General features: G+C 56.6%; 2 protein-coding genes across 6 annotated transcripts in view; one reads left to right on the top strand and one right to left on the bottom strand.

The window, feature by feature from the left end:
• The window catches only part of DOCK6 (dedicator of cytokinesis 6), a 42,549-nt gene extending 22,635 nt beyond the window's left edge, over nt 1-19,914 (bottom strand). For 3 of the 5 annotated variants that reach the window (XM_089905449.1, XM_022557221.3, XM_089905451.1), the window contains exons 1-18: nt 19,787-19,912; nt 12,526-12,613; nt 11,746-11,921; nt 11,439-11,507; nt 11,060-11,189; nt 9,890-10,102; nt 8,521-8,606; nt 6,730-6,796; nt 6,481-6,630; nt 5,495-5,575; nt 5,226-5,379; nt 4,934-5,061; nt 4,732-4,825; nt 4,056-4,218; nt 896-1,013; nt 754-824; nt 393-531; nt 197-298 (exon numbers count right to left, since the gene is read on the bottom strand). In XM_089905449.1, the coding sequence (XP_089761575.1) occupies nt 197-298; nt 393-531; nt 754-824; nt 896-1,013; nt 4,056-4,218; nt 4,732-4,825; nt 4,934-5,061; nt 5,226-5,379; nt 5,495-5,575; nt 6,481-6,630; nt 6,730-6,796; nt 8,521-8,606; nt 9,890-10,102; nt 11,060-11,189; nt 11,439-11,507; nt 11,746-11,921; nt 12,526-12,613; nt 19,787-19,830 (2,073 nt within the window). In that variant the 5' untranslated portion in view covers nt 19,831-19,912. Of the gene's footprint in view, nt 1-196; nt 299-392; nt 532-753; nt 825-895; nt 1,014-4,055; nt 4,219-4,731; nt 4,826-4,933; nt 5,062-5,225; nt 5,380-5,494; nt 5,576-6,480; nt 6,631-6,729; nt 6,797-8,520; nt 8,607-9,889; nt 10,103-11,059; nt 11,190-11,438; nt 11,508-11,745; nt 11,922-12,525; nt 12,614-19,786 lie in introns of all 5 variants that reach the window. The other 2 variants (XR_016391500.1, XM_022557223.3) reach the window with 2 other exon arrangements.
• Nucleotides 1,919-3,752, top strand: ANGPTL8 (angiopoietin like 8). Its single transcript, XM_022557228.3, has 3 exons — nt 1,919-2,614; nt 2,796-2,957; nt 3,489-3,752. Exons 1-3 carry the CDS (start codon nt 2,318-2,320, stop codon nt 3,705-3,707), a joined length of 678 nt encoding a protein of 225 aa, XP_022412936.1. The 5' UTR covers nt 1,919-2,317; the 3' UTR covers nt 3,708-3,752.
• Nucleotides 19,915-21,180: the final 1,266 nt, after the last annotated feature.

Below are 21,180 nucleotides of genomic sequence, written 5' to 3'. Positions count from 1 at the left end.
CATGCACGGGGGCAGCAGATCACACAGGATTAATAATGGGGGTGGGTGTGACGAGGCAGGCAGGGGCCCTGGAGGCCCTAATGGAGGACAAGGCTCCCAGGGGTGTTGGTGGGAAGGAAAGCAGGGCACGAATGGGGGCCTTGGGAGCACTGATGGGGGACAGGGTGCTAGTTGGCAGGGAGTCCAGAGCACGTACGTCCGGTGTGAGCACGGAGTAGCTGGGCGGGGGCTGATCCACGGACACAGGGAGGCAGAAGGGGCCGGTCCTCAGGCGGCCGTGCTGCAGCAGTGGGATCCACTGGGGAGAGGCTGGGGGTCAGGTATGGGGCCGGACAGGGGGCAGGAGGGCTGGGCATGGGGGTGTGGGCTGGCAGTGGTGGAGGGGAGCTCACAGTAAAGCCCACAGGAGTCTCCAGGGCTGTGCCTGGCCGGGGCTGGCAGCTGACGTGGTAGAAGGTGAAGAGCAGGTGGTGGTTCTCGGTCACACAGGCCGGAAGACGCAGCTTAAATTCCTCGTAGAATTCAGGGGACCTGGCAGGGCCGGCTGGGGGTTCTGCTGGGGGCTGGGCTCCCCCTTGCCTGCCCCGCCCCGTCTGCTACATGTTTCCCCAGTGCTGCTGGGCCCCACTGTCCCTGCTCTCTGCCTCGGGTTCCCGCATTAGCACTCCAGGAGACGGCACCCCTCCCCCGACCCTGGCGCCCCTTCCTGCCCCACTGTACCCCCATCAGTCCCCCCACCCCGACCCCACATACTTGTTATGGTAGACCACTGGTGTGAAGGCCTCGCGGGTGAATTCACTGCAGCTGGACTTGCCAAAGATGACCTGGGGGAGCAGGGGCATGAGGGGCCGGCGGGGGACACCCCGCCCGCCTCCCCCTGGGCCCAGCCACTGACCGGCAGGGCCTGGCTGGGGTCCTCGCCCGCCATGTACTGCACTCGCACAGTGAGGTTGCGCACGGAGCCCTGGCGGCTGCTGAAGTTGAGGCTGTGTGGGTACACGTACAGCAGGTTCCTGCGGGGGCAGGGGCATGTCCACGTCAGAGGGACAGAGAGCCGGGGGACAGTGGCCACACCACTGGGGCACTGAGAGCCGGGTCAGGGACACGTATGGGCACCAGGCGGGAGATGTGACTGGCAGAGAATGGAGGACAGACGGGCACCCTCAGAGCGCAGGTGGGGGAACGGTGTGGCAGACGGCGGGAACAGAGGGACTTCGGGGGTACTGAGGGTACACAGTGAGGCAGAGGGCAGGAGACAGATGGGTGCTGAGGGCCAGACTTCCGAGAAGGTAGCCCAGGCAACCAGCACCAGGCCTGAGCCCTGCGCAGGCTGACCTGCCCATCACCCAGCTCAGCAGCCTGACCACCCCTTCCCCCAGAAGAGGCCACTAGAATTATATGGCGTGTCTCTCAGGTGGGGCAACCAAGGCTGGAGTTGAAGGCAAGGGCTGGGCTGGGGTCAGGGTTCTGTCTCCCTCCCCCAGGGTAACTCCATTCAAGCCCTAACTGCCCCCTGGGCCTGTTTCCCTATCTGTCTAATGGGGGCATCAAGCCTCCCCAGCTGAGCCTTTGTAATACCAATGATGCTAAATTACAAAAATGTCAATAATTGCACCAAACACTAATGTGGCACTGACTGGCTCTGGGTGCGTTGGGCTCTGTTCTAAGCACCCGACGTGAAATGACTCATTTATTTCTCACCAGCAGCCTGTGGGCAGGGACTCACATCACACTCCATTTCACAGGGAAACAGAGGCGCTTGCCCACAGTCATCCAGGGAGACAAATGGCAGTTAGCACTGAGCCAGGGTACGTGGAGGTCCTGGAGTCAGGCTGTGCGGCCTTGGGAGAGCCTCCGCCATCTGTACCTGCTCCCTTAGCTCTTAACCAGGCCAACAAAAACTCCAGCATCACAGGCTCATGGGAGGATTACGAGACCAGCTACTATAACAGCAGTGGGACAGCTCTGGGCAAACCACTGGAACTCATAAAAGCTTCACTGTTATTGCCGTTATTGTTGTCATGCCTATCCACAGGAGGGGAAACTGAGGCTAGGAGCCGTAGGGTCTCCCAGCGGGGCCTGGGCCTGTTCTCTCCTAGCGTCCCCAGCCCACACCTGGCCCCAAGCCCCAGCCAGCGTGATGCCAGCGTGGCCCGGCTGGACATTCGCCTGATGCAACTTTAGTGCCACCGCCAGGTCCTTGCACAACACGGGGCACCCGGCTGGCCAGTTAACGATTGACCTGAGGTTAAGGGAGGTGTTAAGGCATAAAAGGCAGCAGCAGTGTTGCTGTGGCCACACCCCCAGCCCCCCAGTCATGCCCATGCTCATGCTGTGTCTGCTGTGCGCCCTGGCAATGGTGGCCCAGCCTGCCCCGGTGGCCCCCATGAGCAGCTCGGAGCTGGCACAGCAGGAGGAGCTGACCCTGCTCTTTCACGGGGCCCTGCAGCTGAGCCAGGCTCTCAACGGCGTGTACAGGGCCACCGAGGCACAGCTGACAGAGGCCGGGCGCAGCCTGAGCCTCTATGGCCAGGCGCTGGGGCTCCTGGGGCAGGAGGTCAGCCAGGGCCAGGATGCAGCCCAGGAGCTACGTGCGAGCCTACTGGAGATGCAGGTAGACGCTGCAGTTGGGGTGTTGTGGGGTGGATAGGAGTCTATGGGAGAGTTATGCCTAGGGTGACCAACTGTCAGGTTTTCCCAGGACTGAGGGGGTTCCTGGAATACAGGATTTCCAGTGTTAAAATCAGGCCAGTCCCACTAGGTCATCCTACTGACATCCACTATCTATTGATCAGATGGCAGAGGATGGTCTCAAGCTGCAGGCAGAAGCCACAGCCCAGGCGCTGGGGGAAGTGGCCCAAGGACAGCAGGTGCTGCGGAAGAAAATGAAGCGGATGGAAGTCCAGCTGAGAGGCGCTTGGCTGGGCCATGCCCGCCAAGAATTTGAGGCCTTAAAGGTAAGGGGTTCCCAGCCCTGGGGGAGTCAAGACCCTGATTCACAACCAGACCTCATTTCTGAACCTTTTGTCCCAGAGACCCCCCAAAGGTCAGCCTTCCAGCACCCTGGCCTCTACTCTGTGTGTCTCTGGGCAAAACCCATGTCCCTTCCCATGCTTCAGTTTCCCTATTTGCAAATAAGGGCGACAACTGATTTCTCAAAGCAGAGCCAGGGACTCAGTGCAGATAAAATCCTCAGTATGGGGTGGCACATGGGAGTTACTCAATAAATGCATACTATTTAGAGAATTTCTTGAGTGCCCATGATGTATCCAGGCACTGTTTTATGCCCTCTAAAAATCCATGCTCATAACAACCCCACAAAGGGACTCCTGTTTCACCCCCATTTTACAGGTGGGGAAGTTGAGGCCAAGGAGTGGCAGTGACTTGCCAGGTCACACAGATGCAGTGGGGAGCAGGGGGGTCTGGGTGGGGTCGAGGGACAGGAGGTGAGGAGGCCCCCAGCTGAGGTTTCTGTCCTGACCCCACAGGCCCATGCAGACAAGCAGAGCCACATCATCTGGGCCCTCATGGGCCACATGCAGCGACAGAAGCAGGAGATGATGGCACAGCAGCAGCGGCTGAGAGATATTCAGGAGAGGTGTGCCTGGTGGGGGGTTGGGCGTGCCAGGCAGCGGGATGGGGACCCCTGCGCCTTGGCTGAACCTCACCTCCCTCCCAGACTCCACACGGCGGCGCTCCCAGCCTGAGACCTGTCTGGGTGGAACTGAGGACCAGTCACGCACCGAGGGATGCTGCCATGCCCCATGCGGCCCCTGCACAGGGAGGAGCTGCCTGTCTGCTGAGGTCGGCCAGGGCGCTGGGCCCCATTTCCGGCCATGGAGCAGAAACGAAAGCAGGCAGGGACGCAGGCAGAGGACACGGACCGTCGAGGAGGGGTGGAGGAAGGACACGCCCCTTCATTCCTATCCATCCCCCATTAAAGCAGAGCAGTGGCATCTCAGGCCAGTGTCTGTGAGTGTCGGGGAAAGGGCATCTCACTTTGCACAATGCCTGAATGCCCCTATTCAAGTGCACGGCTGCCCCAGAGGCTGTACCTGTAGCTGGTGTGGGGGGCGTAGACCTCACGGGCGGGGAACTCCAGAATCTCCTTGGTGGGCCGACCCCTGGGGTCTGGGTAGGGCTTGACATGAAGCAGCTCCGGGGAGAGGCAGAAGTGGGGGTTCTCAGGGGCTGGGGAGATGTCAATCTTGAGCTGGGCTGGGGAGGGGGTAGTCAGTTTGCACATGCCTGGGAGCCTCGAGCCAGGCCCTACCTCTCTGGGCTTCGGATCAGGGCTCTGACTCTCCCACAACACCCTCTGGTGGCTCTATCCTTCAGGTGCTAAGGCTGAAAGATGGCCTCAACTTCCATGTCTTGCCCTCATATTTGATCAGCTCTGCCCACCACATTCCCCGTGTGACCCACTATCTATCTGTCTTATTTATTCTTTTTTTTTTTTTTGGCCGCACCCCGCGGCATGCGGGATCTTCCCCAACCAGGGATCGAACCCGTGCCCCCTGTAGTGGAAGCGTGGATTCTTAGCCACTGGACCACCACAGGGAAGTCCTATCTTACTCTGTTTCTCATCTCTGGGCCCCATTAGAAGGTCCACCCGTGAAGTCGGGGCTTTGCCTATCATGGATCCCAGGGCCTGGCACAGTACGTGCTCAGTGTGGGTTTGCTGAGTGACTGTATGAGTAACACGTCTCGTCTAGGGCGCGCACCACGCACCGGTCACAGGCCGCAGGCGCCGCAGCAGGGATGTCGGGCGCCGCATGTCAGCCAGGAACTTGAAGAGGTCCTCGTCACTGAGCCGCTCAGCTTCCTGCAGGGACCCTCCCTGGTGAACCAGGGCTGAGGGGCTTGGGGTCCCCGGGGCCCGGGCAGCCACAGGGGGGTAGCCCTTAGCCCCCTGCCCCCCGAGCCACGGCACCTGCTTAAAGAAGTTGGTGACAGTTAGCGTGGCTGGGCGGAAGCCGGAGAAGCTGCAGGCGTCGTCCCCGCTACTCGTCCGGTCCTGGGGCCCCCGACGGCGGCGGTCAGTCCAAGTGGGTCGGCGCTCTAGGGGAGACAGTGACAGTGATGGAGAGGGACAGAAATGAGAGAGAGGCAGGGAGGGGCAGAGACGGTGCGGACTCAGGTCTGGTACCAAGTCCGGCCAGCAGAGGGCGCCCCTCCCCTTCCCCGGTAGCTCCGCCCCTGGCCCGTCGGCCCCGCCTCCTCACCGCCCTCCGAGTCCGAGTCCCGGTCCGACTGGCCCGCGCTGCTCACAATGTTGGCCAGGTGCACCGCCGTCCAGGCAAAGGGCATGCGGTAGCGGCCCAGACGGGTGCAGAACTGCTCAGCCGCCAGGCGCAGCTTCTCTAGCTTCTCTTTGTTCTGTGGGGAGACGCCGGAAACACACCCCACAATCTCAGTGCCCCAGGCCCTCTGAATCCAGGATCTGCCCTGCCTGGGGACCCCTTCACTACCCGGCCCAGCTTCCCACGCTTACCTTGGCTGTGTCCACCTCCTTCATCACCATGTAGGGCTCGCAGCACTCGCTGATGTCCCCCTGCTGCAGCACCTTCTCCAGCTGAGGGGCAGACAAGGCCAGTGAGGCACTGCTGGGACTGCGACCTCCCCAAGCCACACCCAACTTCCCCGACCCTCACAGCCTCCCATACATTCCGTTCCATCCAGCTAGGGCTCTCGGTTCCAACACCAACCATGGCTCCCACTGTCGTTGGGATTGAGTGCTAGCTCTCAGCCTGGGCAACCAGCTACACCCTCCCCACCTTTTAAACCCCGCCCCAAACCCAAGACTCCATTTTTTCCCCCACATTTACATCTTTCTTTGTTAGTATAAACAGAGTCCACATCAAGCATGGCTCTGAGCCTGGACTCCAATCCTGACCACTCAGGGGCTATGGGACCTTGAGCACATTCCTTACCAGTTCTGTGCCTCAGTTTCCCCAACTGTAAAATGGGCACCATGTCATCTCCCACCTCCCGGGGCTGCTGTGAGGACCAAAGACCAGAATCCCTGTGAAGCCTAACTGACTGGGAGCAGTGCCTGCCTTAAGGTGTTCAATTAATGTCATTAGCATAACCTAATTGAATGTTTTGGAGAAGGAAATTTGAACTCACTCCTGGAAAAAGAAAATCCCAAACAGGTCTTTCTTCCTCTAATAAACTGAAAAACTCTCAACTAAAAAAAATTTTAAACATCCACCCACATGTGCCGGGATGCCATTTCTCCCCAGGCTGCCCACTCATGGGTGTCGGCTGAGCTGTAACCTCTCCAAGGAAGCCCTTGGTGATTTCTCCCCACCTGGGTTGGGTCAGAAGCTTCCTCTGGGCTCTCACCCAGCTGCCTGTACTTCCCCCACGACAGCCCTGATCACCCTTCTTAGTGACATGTCTGTCTTCTTTCATGAGAGTGGGGACCTCGCCTGCAGCCTTCACCATTATCACCCCCTTGCCAGCCCCAGTGGGTACCTTGATGACCAAGAAGATGTCGGGCGAGGGATAGGTCACGGAGAAGATGGCAGAGCGGGCCAGGGTGGAGATGGCAGGATGGGTGCCATGGGCCCGCAGTAGCCCCTTCATGGAGTCTGAGTTCAGGTCAAAGTAGAAGTTCTCCGAGATCTGGGGGCACAAGAGGCAGCTGGGCCACCACTTCCAGGAAGCCCACTACCCTGCAGCGAGGAGGGGGGCTGTGAGGAAAGGGAAGAAAGGGGTTCCTACCTTCTTCTTCTCCCGCACGTCGTACAGGGCCAAGATGCCAAAGATGGGCTCGATTTCTATCTCGAACCTGCAGTAAACGGGGGTTCTCTGGCAGAGGATGACCTTGACACTCCCTCCTCCATACACCCCACTCCCTCTTGAGGTCCAGCCCAGCCTTGGTGCTTTGTGGGGGCGGGGGGCATCTGTTTCCCACTGGGTCACAGAGAAGCACCATTCAAGGGCTTGTAGGAAAGACCTGTCCCATTTTGCCAAAGGGGAAACTAAGGCACCAAGAGATTACCTACCCCACCTCCCCCACCCACCTTCCTCCCTCAGTAAGTAACTCACACAGAGTCCCCCCTGCTGAAACCACAGCCCTTGTTCGGTTGGCATGGAGGCAGCTTTTGGCACATCAATCCCTCCCCCCAAGTCCCATCTTGAAATTCTCGACTCCTGGGCCTCCCTGCCTCCGCTCCCTGAGGTGTTCTCTACGGCTTCTGCCATCCTGGGCTGAGTCCCATCTTCGATCACCTAAACAGCCCCCATAACCGCCTCCCTGTCTTACTCTGCCCTGCTCATTTCTACTCATCATCCACGTGCCTCCTAAGGAAACATCTTAAAACTTAAAATTTGGGACTACCCTGGTGGTCCAGTGGTTAAGAATCCGCCTTCCAATGCAGGGGACGTGGGTTCGATCCCTGGTCGGGGAACTAAGATCCCACATGCCGCGGGGCAACTAAGCCCACGCGCCGCAACTACTGAGCCCGCACCACCATTAGAGAGCCTGCGTGCCACAACTTAGAACCCGTGAGCCACAACTAAGAACCCGTGTGCCACAACGAAAGATCCTGCATGCCGCAACGAAGATCCTGCATGCTGCAAAGAAGATCCCACATGCTGCAACTAAGACCTGATGCAGCCAAATAAATAAATAAATATTTTTTAAAAAAAGAAGGTAGTAAGAATAAAAAAAAACCAAAACTTAAAATTTGAGGCTCCTCACTGCCCTGCGTGGCCCTGTCCCGCCCACTTCTTGGCCTCAATTTTCCTCTCTCCAGACATCTCCTGGCCTCTGTTTGTGCTGTATCCCCCACCTAGAGAGCCCTGTGTGGTCATCCCACAGTTACACGGCCTTGCATACAGTAGACGCTTAATGAGTGTTTGTTGAATGACTGGATGAGCTCAGAGAGCCAGTTCCCAGCCCCTGTGCTTGAGGCAGGAGGCCCACCCGGGCCTCAGGCCAGATGGGACCTCCCTTTCCTGCCCCCATGCAGGCAGGAACTGAGAGTTGGGGAGGGGCAGGGCCGGGCTCAGGTCCAAGGCCACATCCTGTTCAGCTCCATTCCCACGAATGCTGGCTGCTCCCAGGGGACGATGTGGAGGGGGCCTTGGGCAGCTAGAAGCCAGGCCCAGGGTCACCAGCACCCCCTCTAGCCTGGGTCCTAGCAGCAGCCTGGGCGAGGGCCAGACTCTGGCCTCACAACTCGTGATCTTGGACACAATGACCTTTCCACCCTGTGCCTCGGTTTCCCACCAGCACCCACATCGCATGTTGTGGTGAAGGTCAGTGTTAATACACATGGAGGGCTGAGAACTGAGCCTGACACACAACTGGAGCTTAGGATTGGCGGTTTTGAATAATGAAAAAGGGAGTCTTATTTTCCAGCCTGAGAGCCCACGGGTGTCCTCATAGGTCTCAGGGCTGCACACGGTAATGGCATAGCTCTAGTAGTGAGCGCCGAGTGTGTGCCACACCATAAGCCACATGGTCCCCTCCCATGTCTGAAGGGAGGGACGGGTCAGCACACTCACTTAAGCGACAGACACTTGACCAGGATCCTCTGTCCGAAGTGCTCTCGGGGTGGCTCCGGGCGGCTGCAGCGTTCCACGGCCTCATCCTGCCAAGAGCCGAAGGGGCAGCTGGGAACACATCCTCCAGGAAGGGCTTGGAATGTGTGGCCTGAGACCAGCTCTACCCGCAGGCTGACTAAACTTTCAGTCCCCTGCCTCTGAGCCTTTGCACATGCTGTTCCCACTACCTGGAATGCCCTTCTTCTCCCTTCCTCCTTGCCTGGCCAATACATGCTCATCGTCAGGTCGCACCTTAGCTGGAACTTCCTCCAGGAAGCCTTCCCTCACTCAGAGCCACTTGATGTTCCAGATGCTCAACAGGCCCTGCTGCAATGGGCCACATGGCTGGGACATTGTGGGCCATGTGAGGGACAATGACACACACCTCTTCATGGTACTATTCTGGGTTGTCATTTCCTGGTATCTCTCCTCCCCTAGGCTGTGAACTCAGAGAGCAAAGACTGGCTCTATCTTGTTCGTGGCTGTATCCCCAGTGCCTGCTATATAACTGGCACTCAAACATCTTGGTTGGATCAACACAGAGGTATGTAGTAGGTACCTACTAAAAAGTGGTTGAATAGACATATACAGAAAGTATTTGATTAATGCTGACTGGACATATATAGAGACGTGTACTAGACACCCAATAAGTACTAGTTGAATAAAATATTGGGGTATACAGCAAGCATTCAATAAATGGCTGAATTAAAACACAGATGTATATACTAGGTGCCTAATAAAAGTTAGTTGGATAAATATAGGTACACATGGTAGGTGCTCGATAAACATTAGTTGCTCAAATGCTGTTTAATTAAATAGAAGACTATACAGTAGGCATACAGTTAACATTGACTGAATAAATATGAATATACGGTAAATGCCCAATAAATGCTGGGTGGATAAATATAAGGGTATGTATAATAAATAAAGGTCATTGAATAAAAATATAGGGTACACAGTAGGTGCCCAATAAATGCTGAATGGATATAGGGGTATATATAATAAGTCATCAAATAAAAAATAGGGTACACGGTAGGTCCCAATAAATATTGGTTGATTATATGCTGTTTGATTAAAGAAAGACTATACAGTAGGCTTACAATAAATATTGGTTGAGTAAATATAGCAGTATAAAGTAGGTGCCCAATAAATGCTGGGTGGAAAAATATAGGGGTATATAGTAGGCACCCAATAGAAGCCATTGAATTAAAGTATACATTGCAGGGTATACAGTAGGCACCCAGGAAATCTTGCTGGGATCATATACTGTGATACATGTCAGTTGGATGTGTATTGACCTCAGGGCCTGTGCAGGCTAGTGGGCACCCACCTCGTCGGGCGCCGGGTAGAGGGTGAGCAGGGCACGGGACCGGTGCTGCCGCCGCAGGGCCTCATTGCGCCGGTCCACATCCTCCGGGGCCGCGCGCTCCAGCAGTGAGGGCAGCAATGAGTCGGCTGCCAAGTTCCTCAGGTCGAAGATGCCAGAGGCACCACTGCTCCGTGGGGTGTCGTCTGGGGAGCCTGAGGAGTGCCGGGGGTCATCCTGCCAGCAGTAGAGAATGGGCAAGCGCTGAGTGCCAGCTGAATGCATCTCCATCCTACTCAGGTGAGACTGTCCTCATGCCCAACCCATAGATGGGGAAGCTGAGGGCCAGGGGCTGGGGTCACCACTACAAGGGTCACCTGAGGGCTCTGCTGACTCTCTTTCTAGAACCTTCTGTCTGGGGAAGCCCCCTCCTTTACTATTGTGGGGAGGTTACTTCCCAGTCTGGGTATCACATGACCCTTGTCTGGCCAATCAGAACAAAACAGGTACCAACCCCAGGGATTGGCTCCAAGGTCAGGTTATGCCTGGGTTGGGCCAATGAGAGCCTTCCCTGGGACTCTGCTCACTGTTGCCAGGGGAGGGAGAGTTCTCACTGGGGCTGTCAATGGCCCAGGACCCTGCCTGACCTCCCAGACTCAGCTATGGTCAGAAGCAGACTACCTTGGTTCAAATCCCAGCTCAGCTCTGTGACCCTGGGTCTCTGATCCCAACCCTAAGGGCCTCAGTTTCCCCATCTACATTTATAAATAGTAACAAGGAAACAATAATTCTTGACATGATTATTACTGGTAAAAGTAGACACTCAATAAATATTGGTTGACAAAATACAGGCTCAAGGCTCAACCAGGGATTGAACCCAGGCCATAGCAGTGAAAGCTCCGAATCCTAACCACTAGACCACCAGGGAACTTCTGTCTTTATCTGTAAAATGGGTGTTGCCCGATCTCACAGGATGAAAGATAAGGACAAGTATAAAACATTTAGTACACACTAAGCCCTTAATAAATGCTTATAATTGTTACCCTTAACTTTTCACTTACAGGGCTGATACATTTCCTTTTGGGTTCAAGGCTGTTTGGGTCATTTCCCATCATACGCATTTGAGAGCTGGGGCCGCAGCCCATGCATGCATGTACATATGCTTATAGTGACCCCTGCCCAGGGCTTCCTCACCGAGTCGTCTGGGCTGGACCTCTCATCCCCAGAAGCGTCCTGCTCGAAGACCTGGCGGGTGAGGCCCTTCTGCCTCTCTCGCTGCGTCTCTAGGGTGATGGGGCTGTATGCTGCACTCAGGTGCTGGTACCTAGGAGGAGGCGGGGCTTGGTGGGTATCAGGAATGAGGGCTCCCCAGGGCTCCCGGATGTGCTGACACACCTCCAAGGTCCAGATGATGCCTGCAAGGCCCCCCACCCTCCCAGCGCTCTGCCGGAGAAGTCTGGCTACCCTTAAAGGGACGGTGGGTGGATAAACAGGAGGACCGGCAGCATACAATGGGCTCTTCTGGGCTCAGACCTGGCCTCTCTACCCTCAGCTGCCCCCGAGCCAGACCCACCTCCTGTGGGCGATGATCCAGTCCTCCGTGTACATCTCCACGGCAGCCCTCACCTGGGCATCCAGCTTTCTGCACAAAATACAATCAGGGTAATAAACAGAGGCAGGGCCCAGTGTTAATCTTTCCAGTGGCCTGTGAGGTAGGGCCTGTCCTTCTGTCTGTTTCAGAGATACAGAGGTAGAGGCTCAGAGAGGGCAGGGGACTTGCCCAAGGTCACACAGTGGAGCCAAGAGTTGAAAGAGGGTATTTATGGGGGGCACAGAGGTAGGTGGAGTTACAGACAGGGAGGGTGTGGGGCTGAACCCACCCATCCTCGGGGATCCCAGGTTCCGTGGTGCGGCATTCCCGGGGCTGCAGCAGCAGCTCCAGGTCATCAGCTGGAAACTCGACCAGGTCCCGGAGTGGCCCAGGCTCTGCATCTGGCGGCCGGCTCAGGAGCACATCCTCAAAGTCCAGCGGCTCAATGACTTCAGTCAGTGGGACCTGAGTTGGAGCAAAGTGGCTGTGACCCGTGCCCTGGGGGGCTGAAGGGTGAGTGTGGACTTGGGCTGGCCTTGAACAAACAAGAGGGTGGTGGGAGCCATGGAGGGTGTTGGAGCTGGAGGGGCCCTGGAGGACAGTGACCTCAGCCACTCCACCCCCACCCCAGCTTGGCCGGCCCTGACCCTCTTTCCAGGCAGGAAATCACACCCTGTGCCTGGAGGGGCAGGAAACTCATGGTGGAAGGAAAGGTTTGTGGACTGCAGCAAAGAAAGAGACAACTCCTCAGGCCTTGGGGCGAGAGAGCCCCACCCCTCCCCACTGCAGCCAGAAGCACCTCCCATCCCCCAGACCACCATCCCCAGCTGGGTGGTCCAGGCAGCAGGAGTTGCGGGCCACAGCAGGCTGAACTTCTCCGCCCCCCTCGACCACCCACAGGGCTGCTCCCTGCAGAGAGGGGGGTCCACCACCCTCCCACTCACGCTCACTGGGGACAGGAATGGGGACAGTGCTGGGCCAGGACAGGGACCCCCTTCCCTGCCACAGCTGGGTCCCTCCCAGCCTCAGGTTCCCCACAGCAGCGGGGGGGGGGCTCCCAAACACTCACCCCCAGGGAGCTGCTGCAGCGCCTGCTGGAGTGGGGAGAGCCACTGCGTTCCCGGGACACCTGCTTCCGCACCTCGGCAGCCACCGTCCTGTGGGGACAGGAAGGGGGCAGTTGGGGGCAGGAGAACTTGGGCAGCGGGGCCCTGGGAACCGGGGCTTCAGAGCCGACAAATTCATTCCATGAGAGGAAAATCCAGGCTATGGAAAGAAAATAAATCAGGCCCCGGGCCAAGAGAACCCAGGCTTCAGGAGCCACAGATCTCAGCGTGTGGGCCCCAAGGCTGTGGCGCATACATCATCCCCTTTCCTCCTGCAAGCACAGATAGAGGGCTGCTGCTGGGCAGGGCCTGAGGGCCACTGATTCCTGCGCGTCATTCTTCCCCCTGGCCCCCGGGCTCTGAGTCCTGACCCACCAGGACTGGCTTCCAGGTCTGGAGAGAGGCCTCTACTTCCTCATCTGGAGGACCTCTGCCTCTCATCAGGAACATGAGAACCGTTCCACCCTTGCCGGACAAGTCACTTCTGCCTCTGAACCTCAGTTTATCCATCTGTAGCTGCCCTGCTCTCACAGACCAGTGGAGCTGAGCAGGGGGCCTGGCATTCAGTGGGCATGCCACACACCCACCTTCTCAGGGAGTCTGAGACTGAGGCTGACTGTGTGTAAGAGGCCAGCATGACTCTTAGAGAGCACAACCCAGCCACCAAGGTCAGTGCCGTGGCCTTCATGGGCCGCCTGCATCTACGCTGACCTTCAGAGTCCCAGAGGATGAGGGTGAAGGGGCAAGACCCACAGCGGAGGGGGCCAGCACGGGAATTTCGAACAAACCCTACAGGGGCAGGGATTCCCCAAGCTCTCAATTCCCTCAGCTGAGCTTGGAAGGAGAGGGAGCCATGCAGTTACCTGGGGGAAGAGTGTGCCAGGCAGAGGGAACAGCGAGTGCAAAGGCTCTGAGGCTGGGCTCTGTTCTCTGGGCCTGGAAATCCCTGCTCCCTGGGGTCTCTGTGAAAACAGGACTAGGGCTGTGTTGTCCCTGTGGAGGCCCCAGCACTGGATCCCACACATAGTAGATGCTCAATAAATTTTTTTTTTTTTTGGCTGCGCCACATGGCTTGTGGAATTTTAGTTCCTCGACCAGGGATCACACTCCAGCCTACGGCACTGAAAGCGCCAAGACCTAACCACTGGACGGACTGCCAGGGAATTCCCAGCAATAAATGTTTTTTTTTTTTTGCGGTACATGGGCCTCTCACTGTTGTGGCCTCTCCCGTTGCGGAGCACAGGCTCCGGACGCGCAGGCTCAGTGGCCATGGCTCATGGGCCCAGCCGCTCCGCGGCATGTGGGATCTTCCCAGACCAGGGCACGAACCCGTGCCCCTGCATCGGCAGGCGGACTCTCAACCGCTGTGCCACCAGGGAAGCCCAATACATGTTTTTTTTATGGAATGAGTGAATCCCTTCCAATCTCCCTCTTGGTCCAACTTGCGTAAATCTACTGTCAGTTGGGGGAAGCCCCTTATCTTTTAGCTGTGTGGCTTTGGACCAGTGGAACAACCTTTCTGGGCCTCAGTTTCTCTTAAAATCAGGAAGGCAAGGCAATGGCTGAGGGGTTCAGGCCTCAATCACTCCTGCTTCCCTCTTTTCTCTTATGCTTGGAAATTTTCTTAATAAAAAGTTGTGCCCCTGGGACTTCCCTGGTGGTGCGGTGGCTAAGACTCCGTGCTCCCAATGCAGGGGGCCCGGGTTCTATCCCTGGTCAGGGAACTAGATCCCACATGCCGCAACTAAAGACCCCACGTGCTGCAACTAAGATCCAGAGCAGCCAAATAAATAAACATTTTAAAAAAATAAAATAAAAATAAAAAGTTGTGCCCCGTAAAGCGCTATGTTGAGGATTGCAAATGTGGCCCACAAGTGTCCAATGCAATGGATGTGTGAGGTGGGCCCAGGAAAGACAGGTGTGGAGTGGGGATAATTAGGAGCTTCAGCCCTGCCTGTGAGCCTCCGAACTCAAATCCGTGTGGGTCAAACAAAACTTGGCCACGACCCTGATCCAACGTGGGGCCTCCAATTTGAGACCCCAGCCTCATTCCTTCTCTGTCCCTGGATTCTATTTCTTTTCTCTGTCAACTGTCTCAGAGTCTTGCTTCTATTGGACGGGAGGTGTGGGGAGGCGGGGAAGGGAAGAGAAGCTTGTAGGAAATTCAAAGAATGTTAAAACTTAGGGATTTGTGGAATTCCCTGGCGGTCCAGTGGTTAGGACTCCGTGCTTTCACTGCTGAGGGCACAGCTTCAGTCCCTGGTTGGGGAACTAAGATCCTGCAAGGCAGGCGATGCTTGGGGGGAGGAAAAATTAGGGATTTGTCCTCAAATTCCCCAAGTCCAGGCCACTTCCTCTGGAAGCATGGGCACACAGAGGAGGATTGGGGGTGATTTACGAAAGATGCCGTATCAGGGAACCTGTCTGTGCCCTGGTCCCAGCTGTTCTGCAGCTGCTGCCCCAGAGCAGGGAGGGGGGTGGGGAGGGCTGAGCCTCCAGCTTCATTTTGCCATGGGCCTTAGAGTGAGGCCCCCAGAGTGGGAGAAGGCTGGGTCCACAACGGTGTGGCCACGGGAGCCAGGTTACTGAGTCACAGAGCTCTGCACTTGGAGCTGGGCGAGCAGGGGTGAATGACATCTTTTCTCTGGACCTCTGGGCTCGGGACAGCACCCACGACTTATTGAGCTGTTCTGAGTGTAGGGCCTGGCACATAGTAAGTGCTCAATTAAAGCTAGCTGTCACCACGTTGCCTCACAGAGCATCCTGGGAAACTGGAATTTCTGACCCTGCTTTGTATACCAAAGGTGAGTGAGGCTCAGAGAGGGGTCGTGAGGCACCCAGGGTCACACAGCAGAATGCAGCGGTGCCCAGAATTGAACCCTGGTCAGCTGGAGGTCAAAGTCCTTTAGCGCTAGGCATTCCATGATGGGGAGCAGGGCCAAGAACAGGGGCTCCAGAACCTGCCCCTTCCCTGTCCACACTCACCCGCTCCCCACTCCGAAGAGCAGTCCCATCCAGTCTCGAGGCTTCAACACCATCTAAACACCAACAGATCCTCAAATCTGCCCCATGACCGTAAACTGCCCTCCCATCATCCTCTCTGTCTCACTAAGGGCAGCCCTATTCTCTTGGATGCTTGGGACCCGCACCTGGGAGTCATCGTCAACCCCTCTCTCTTTCTCACTCCCACATCAGATCTGCTTCAGATGTTCCCGTGGACCACATTTCAAAAAGGGAGGCAAAATGCTGAGCTGAATTTAGTGGGTTTTCTCAGGAAGGGATCTCAGCATTCACTGAGGGAAACTGCAAAGATCAGGTGGTGGGTTTTAGCTATTGGTGAGATAAATCCTTCTAAGGTGAAAACTCCACAACCCTATGTGATACTAAAGAGATGCTCAGAGGGGAAACATGAAGCAGTGGCATCACTGGGAATTCATGTGAGACTGTGTACCTCCCCCAAGGGCTGGCCAGATTAACAGAGGACTACCCTCACAGGGGAGGAGGATGACAAAACCAGAAAGAAGAATGGCTTAAGCCTTGATGCTGTGTTCCCACTTCTGTAAAGAGTGAGGGAAGAAAATGAGTAAATATAAAACCATGAAGAGATTCCTCCTCATATCCCACCCTACCCCTCCTGGACTGACAGAAAAATTTAAAGGCAAATAATATGAGTGCCAGCAAGGATGCGGAGCAATGGGAACCCTCATCTACTGCTGGGGGAACCCCTCTGGAAAACCATCTGTAAATTTACAGGCAGAGTTGAAAATAGGCCAATCCAGCAATTCCACGCTGAGGCGTAGATACTCAGGAGGAAATACATGGCCGAGAATGTTCATGGCATCTCTGATCATGACAGCCTCAAAGGGAAACAACTCACAAGTTCCTTGACCAAAGATGGAGAACGCACAAGAAGCAGGGGAATAGTACGCAGCAATGAAAAAGGATGAGCCAGACTACAGGCGGCGGCACAGATGCTGCCGACATTACACTGCCACATAGGACTTGACATCCCGTGTGGTTCCGTTTATGAGATGTTCTAAACAGACAAAGCCAACCCACTGCAGATAGGAAGCCAACTTGGATGGAGAAACCATAATGTAAGTGAGGAAGAAACAGTAGCTGCCACCAGCATGGCTGTTCCCTGAGGGGCAGAATCAAGTGCAGATCACCTTGAGGGGGGCCTGCTGGAGTGGGGAGGCTTGGGAAGGTAGAGACGGCCCCCGTCTTTTTTTTTTTTTTTTTTTTTGGCGGCATCACACATAATGCAGGATCTTAGTTCCCCGACCAGGGATTGAACCTGTGCCCCATGCAGTGGAAGCACGGAGTCCTAACCACTGGACAGCCAGGGAATTCCCAAGACAGCCCGTCTTGATCCAAGTGACTTTTCCCCTGGCACTTGTTTCATGATTACTCCTTAAACTTAGTATTTTTCTGTATACATGTCATCTGTTACAATTTTTTTGAAGGTAAAAAATAATCACCTATGCCTAAGCTCACGTCTGCAAATATATTTGGGGACAGGAGTGGGAGGAAGATATTTCCTGGAAATCCCACAGGTACTTTTGGAATTTCGTCAATGTATGTCTTGTTGTGCTCCCACCCCTCCGACAAAGCATTTCTTTAAATGAGAACGGCAAACTGCCCCACATCAGACAGCTGAGGGGCAAAATGACGACACTGCTCTCAGAAGCCTGCGAAGAATGAATGGACGTCCTTGCGGATAGGAGAGGGCAGGAAGAGGCACGGTTTCCAAGACTGTTCTCAACTCTGGAGCCACACACTCTTGGGCTACTTCCCCCCAAGAGACCCTTGAGAGGGACCTAACCACTTTGGGTTTTCGTTTCAATAGTTATACCGATGTCAACGGGCTCTGGTGACAATTAGTGACATCTCAGATGGGGACCAGCATGCGATAAGCACATTAGAAGTGCTGGTCATGGGAATTCCGTGGCGGTCCAGTGGTTAGGACTCCAGGCTTCCACTGCAGGGGTCATGGGTTTGATCCCTGGTCGGGGAACTAAGATCCCGCAAGCCAAGCCAAGCCACACAGCCCAAAAAAAAAAAAAAAGTGCTGGTCCTTATCACCATTCCAGATTGGACTTTATTTTAAAGAGTACAAGTCAAAAAAAAAGAAAAGAACATTATGTTGCATACAATACTATTTGTGCGTGTTGTGTACATTCATAAGAGTTTGTTTGTTGTTGTTCCTTTTGGCCATGCCTCGCGGTTTGCAGGATCTCAGTTCCCTGACCAGCGATCGAACCCGGGCCCCTGCAGTGAAAGCGCCGAGTCCTAACCACTGGACCACCAGGGAATTCCCGAGTTTGTATTTTTAAGTTGTCCCCCCAAATCTTTGTTTTAAATGGACCTGTTCATTAGGAAACTGGGGGACTGCCTAATATTCAGATTACTATGGCATTTGTGGATTGAACAGTTGAATGAACAAGCAGGTGAATATACGCCTAGGTCTGAGCATGTAGATACCTGGGTGCCCACCAGTCTGCTGAGGAGACCTTGTCAGAGGGTGGCTGGAAGACTTGAGCCGTTTGCTTGTGGTTCACTGGGGCCCCAGGATCTTTCTCTGCTTTTCTTACCCTGAACTCTATAGAGTATCCATTCCCCAGGATGAAACCCAGGGCCTCTCTTTCTCACTTGAGTGGACGCCAGGACCCAAGGACATAGGGACTGAGAGGCAAAAAAACAGCAATAACCTCCCCAAGCTCAGAAACACCAAAGGTCCAAGAGAGAGGAACGATTCAGAGACACAGAGATAACAGAACATAAAAATTGCCCAACCACTATGCCCCAGACACCAGGTCACAATGTCCCTCCTCTGTTCCGAACTCTTCATGGCCCCCACCTCACTCAGGGTAAAAGTTAAACTCCTCCGCACAACCCACAAGCCCTGTACAACCTGCCCCCCTCCTCACTCTGCTCCAGCCTGACTGGCTTCCTCAGATGCTCTGTGAACATCTGCTCCTGCCCCTGGGCCTTTGCACTTGCCCTTCCCCCGTGTTTGGACTGCTCTTCCCCCATGTCTGGGCATGGACCCCTCCCTCACCTCCATCAGATCTTTGTTTAAATGCCACCTTCCCCTCCAGGCCTTCCTGACCCGCCTCCCAGATCTAAAATAGTCCTCACATTCCCCATCTCCCTTCTCTGCCTTGTATGTCCTGATACCACTTACCACTAACATATAATCTACTTTATCCTGCTTCTCCTCTGCCTCCCCCACTGTATCTGCCCCCAAGGGTGGGATATTTTCTTGTGTCTCCGTCAGGGCAGGGCTGACTCTTTCACCTGGGGGTGATCAGGGGAGGTCCCTGCCCGCCTCCCGCCCCACCCCACCCCTGCCCCGCTGCGAGAGAAACACCCCCCACCCCAGCAGATTCTGAACCCACTATTGGAGGCAAAGACCCGAATGGGTGAAAGGCTCTTCAGCCCCAGAGAGTCTGACATCCCCCTCCCTGGCCAATCTCTTACAATCACCAGTGGCCACGGAAATGGATCCCCCAGCGCCTGGCGCCTGTCCCCTCCCCCCGTCTGCCCACCAGCTGGTTCCGTCCCCCGCCCCCACTCCTTCCATTCAATCACCATCCATCTCCAGAGCGTCCAGCCGGTGCTGGGAGAGCCTGAAGCAGGGCTGGGGGCGGGGGGACATTCACAGCTGTCCCCTGCCCCCCAGACAGCTGGGCACGGGACCCTCGCGGGGAGAAGATCACGGGAAACTTCCCGAGGGGGTTCAAAGGCCGCCAGGAGCACCATCCCTGTTCCCAAATCTCGGCGCCTGATGCGTCCCTGCCCCACACCAGGCCCAGAGAATGGGACGGAAAAAGCCCCCCAACTCCCACGCTTGAGGAGCTAGGGGGCCGGGGGAGGGGCCAGGAGATGGGTAGGAGGCGCGGAGGGCGCCGGGCAGCGCTTTCCCCGCGCCGCCTCCTCCAGGAAGGCCCCCCCGGGCACGCCCCCACGCGTCCCACCGGTTCCAAGGGAAGACCTCAGCCACCACCGCGCCCGCAGCCCCTCCGCGACCCCCAGCCCGGAACCCCCCCGCCCTCCCCACCTCCCCACGCCTGCGCCCCCGGCCGGAGGAAGCGGGCCGGAGCTGGCCAAGGCGGAAGGAGCTTGAATGGGGGGCGCCCAGAAGAGGGAGGGCCGGGCCGCCCCTGGGCGGGGCTCGGACACGTGGGGGCGGCCCGGGAGGGGGCCCGGCGGCCGCACTACCTGTTGATCTTGTGCGCGAAGGCGCGGCGCTCGGCTACCGCCATGGCGCTCCGCGCGTCCAGCCGCCGGCCCCGCCGCTGCAGCCGCGCGCACCGTCCCCGCCGTGGCCGCCGCCACCGCCGCCTCCCGGTTCTGGGCAGCCCGGGCTGGGCGGGGCCGGGGGCGGGGCCCTTCCGGGTGCCCCGGGCCGCTCCGTGCTGCCCCTGCCGGCCGGAGGGGGCGCGGGTCCCCCGGCAGCCTTTGCGCTCTCGAGGCTGGCCTGGGGAAACTGAGGCGGGCAGGGGAGGAGAGGATACGGGACTGAGGCTGGGGGCCTCGGACTTCCTCCCGGGGGCTGCTCTTTCTGCCCTCTGGCTAGCAATCACTATAATCACCATCATAATTATAATCTCGAGCGTTTATTAAGCACGGCCCTGTAGTTGTGATATGTGGGAGGACCTATCCTTTCCGCCATTTTACAGATGAGTAAACTGAGGCACAGGGATGTTCAGGCGCTTACCTAGGGGTCTCCATGGGATGTGCCCCAGTCTGGGGTGAGGGCAGAGGAGTCCAGTTGGGCTCCAAGGCGCTAGGAGATGTGACACAGGACCCGGTGGTGGGACCTGAGTGAGCCAGTCTGGGAGGCTGGACCGGCCCAGCCGCCTCCGGTGCAGGGAGGATGTGCGGATGTCTCGGCCAGTATGTGGTCTAGAATCTCTCCCCAAAGGTTCCTCTACCAGCCCCAAGGCAGCAGTCTTAGCGGATTCTCCAGCCCCCACTCAGCATCCACATATGCCAATTTCTGGCTCACCTCCCAGGCTTTGCATGCCCAGGTGCCTCCTCCTGATGGCCCTTCTAGCCCTGGTTAGAAAAGGTCCTAGGAACTTGGGGCTGAAGAATGCTAGGGCTCAGCTCTACCTCAGGGCCTTTGCATGTGCTCTTCCCATTCCTGTGTATGGGTGCTGTCATTATTCCCCCCTTTTACAGATGAGGAAACAGAGGCCCAGGACTTCCCTGGTGGTCCAGTGGTTACAACTTCGCCTTCCAATGCAGGGGGTGAGGGTTCGATCCCTGGTCGGGGAGCTAAGATCCCACATGCCTCAGCCAAAAAACCAAAACATAAAACAGAAGCAATATTGTAACAAATTTGGACCTCCCTCGTGGTGCAGTCGTTAAGAATCCGCCTGCCAGACACGGCGGGGCCCTGGTCCGGGAAACTCCCACACACCGCGGACTAAGACAGTGGGCCACAACTATTGAGGCTGCGCTCTAGAGCCCGTGAGCCACAACTCCTGAGCCCGCGTGCCACAACTACTGAAGCCTGTGCTCCGCGAGCCCGTGCTCCGCAACAAGAGAAGCCACCGCAATGAGAAGCCCATGCACCGCAATGAAGAGTTGCCCCCGCTCAGCACAAC

Source organism: Delphinapterus leucas, unplaced genomic scaffold (genome assembly GCF_059928025.1).
Source record: "Delphinapterus leucas isolate spDelLeu-1000000601 "Yukka" unplaced genomic scaffold, BTC_Dleu_Yukka2 spDelLeu_asBTCV2_sq25, whole genome shotgun sequence".
NCBI classification, from domain to species: domain Eukaryota; kingdom Metazoa; phylum Chordata; class Mammalia; order Artiodactyla; family Monodontidae; genus Delphinapterus; species Delphinapterus leucas.
This window is presented reverse-complemented; position numbering and strand designations above follow the sequence as displayed.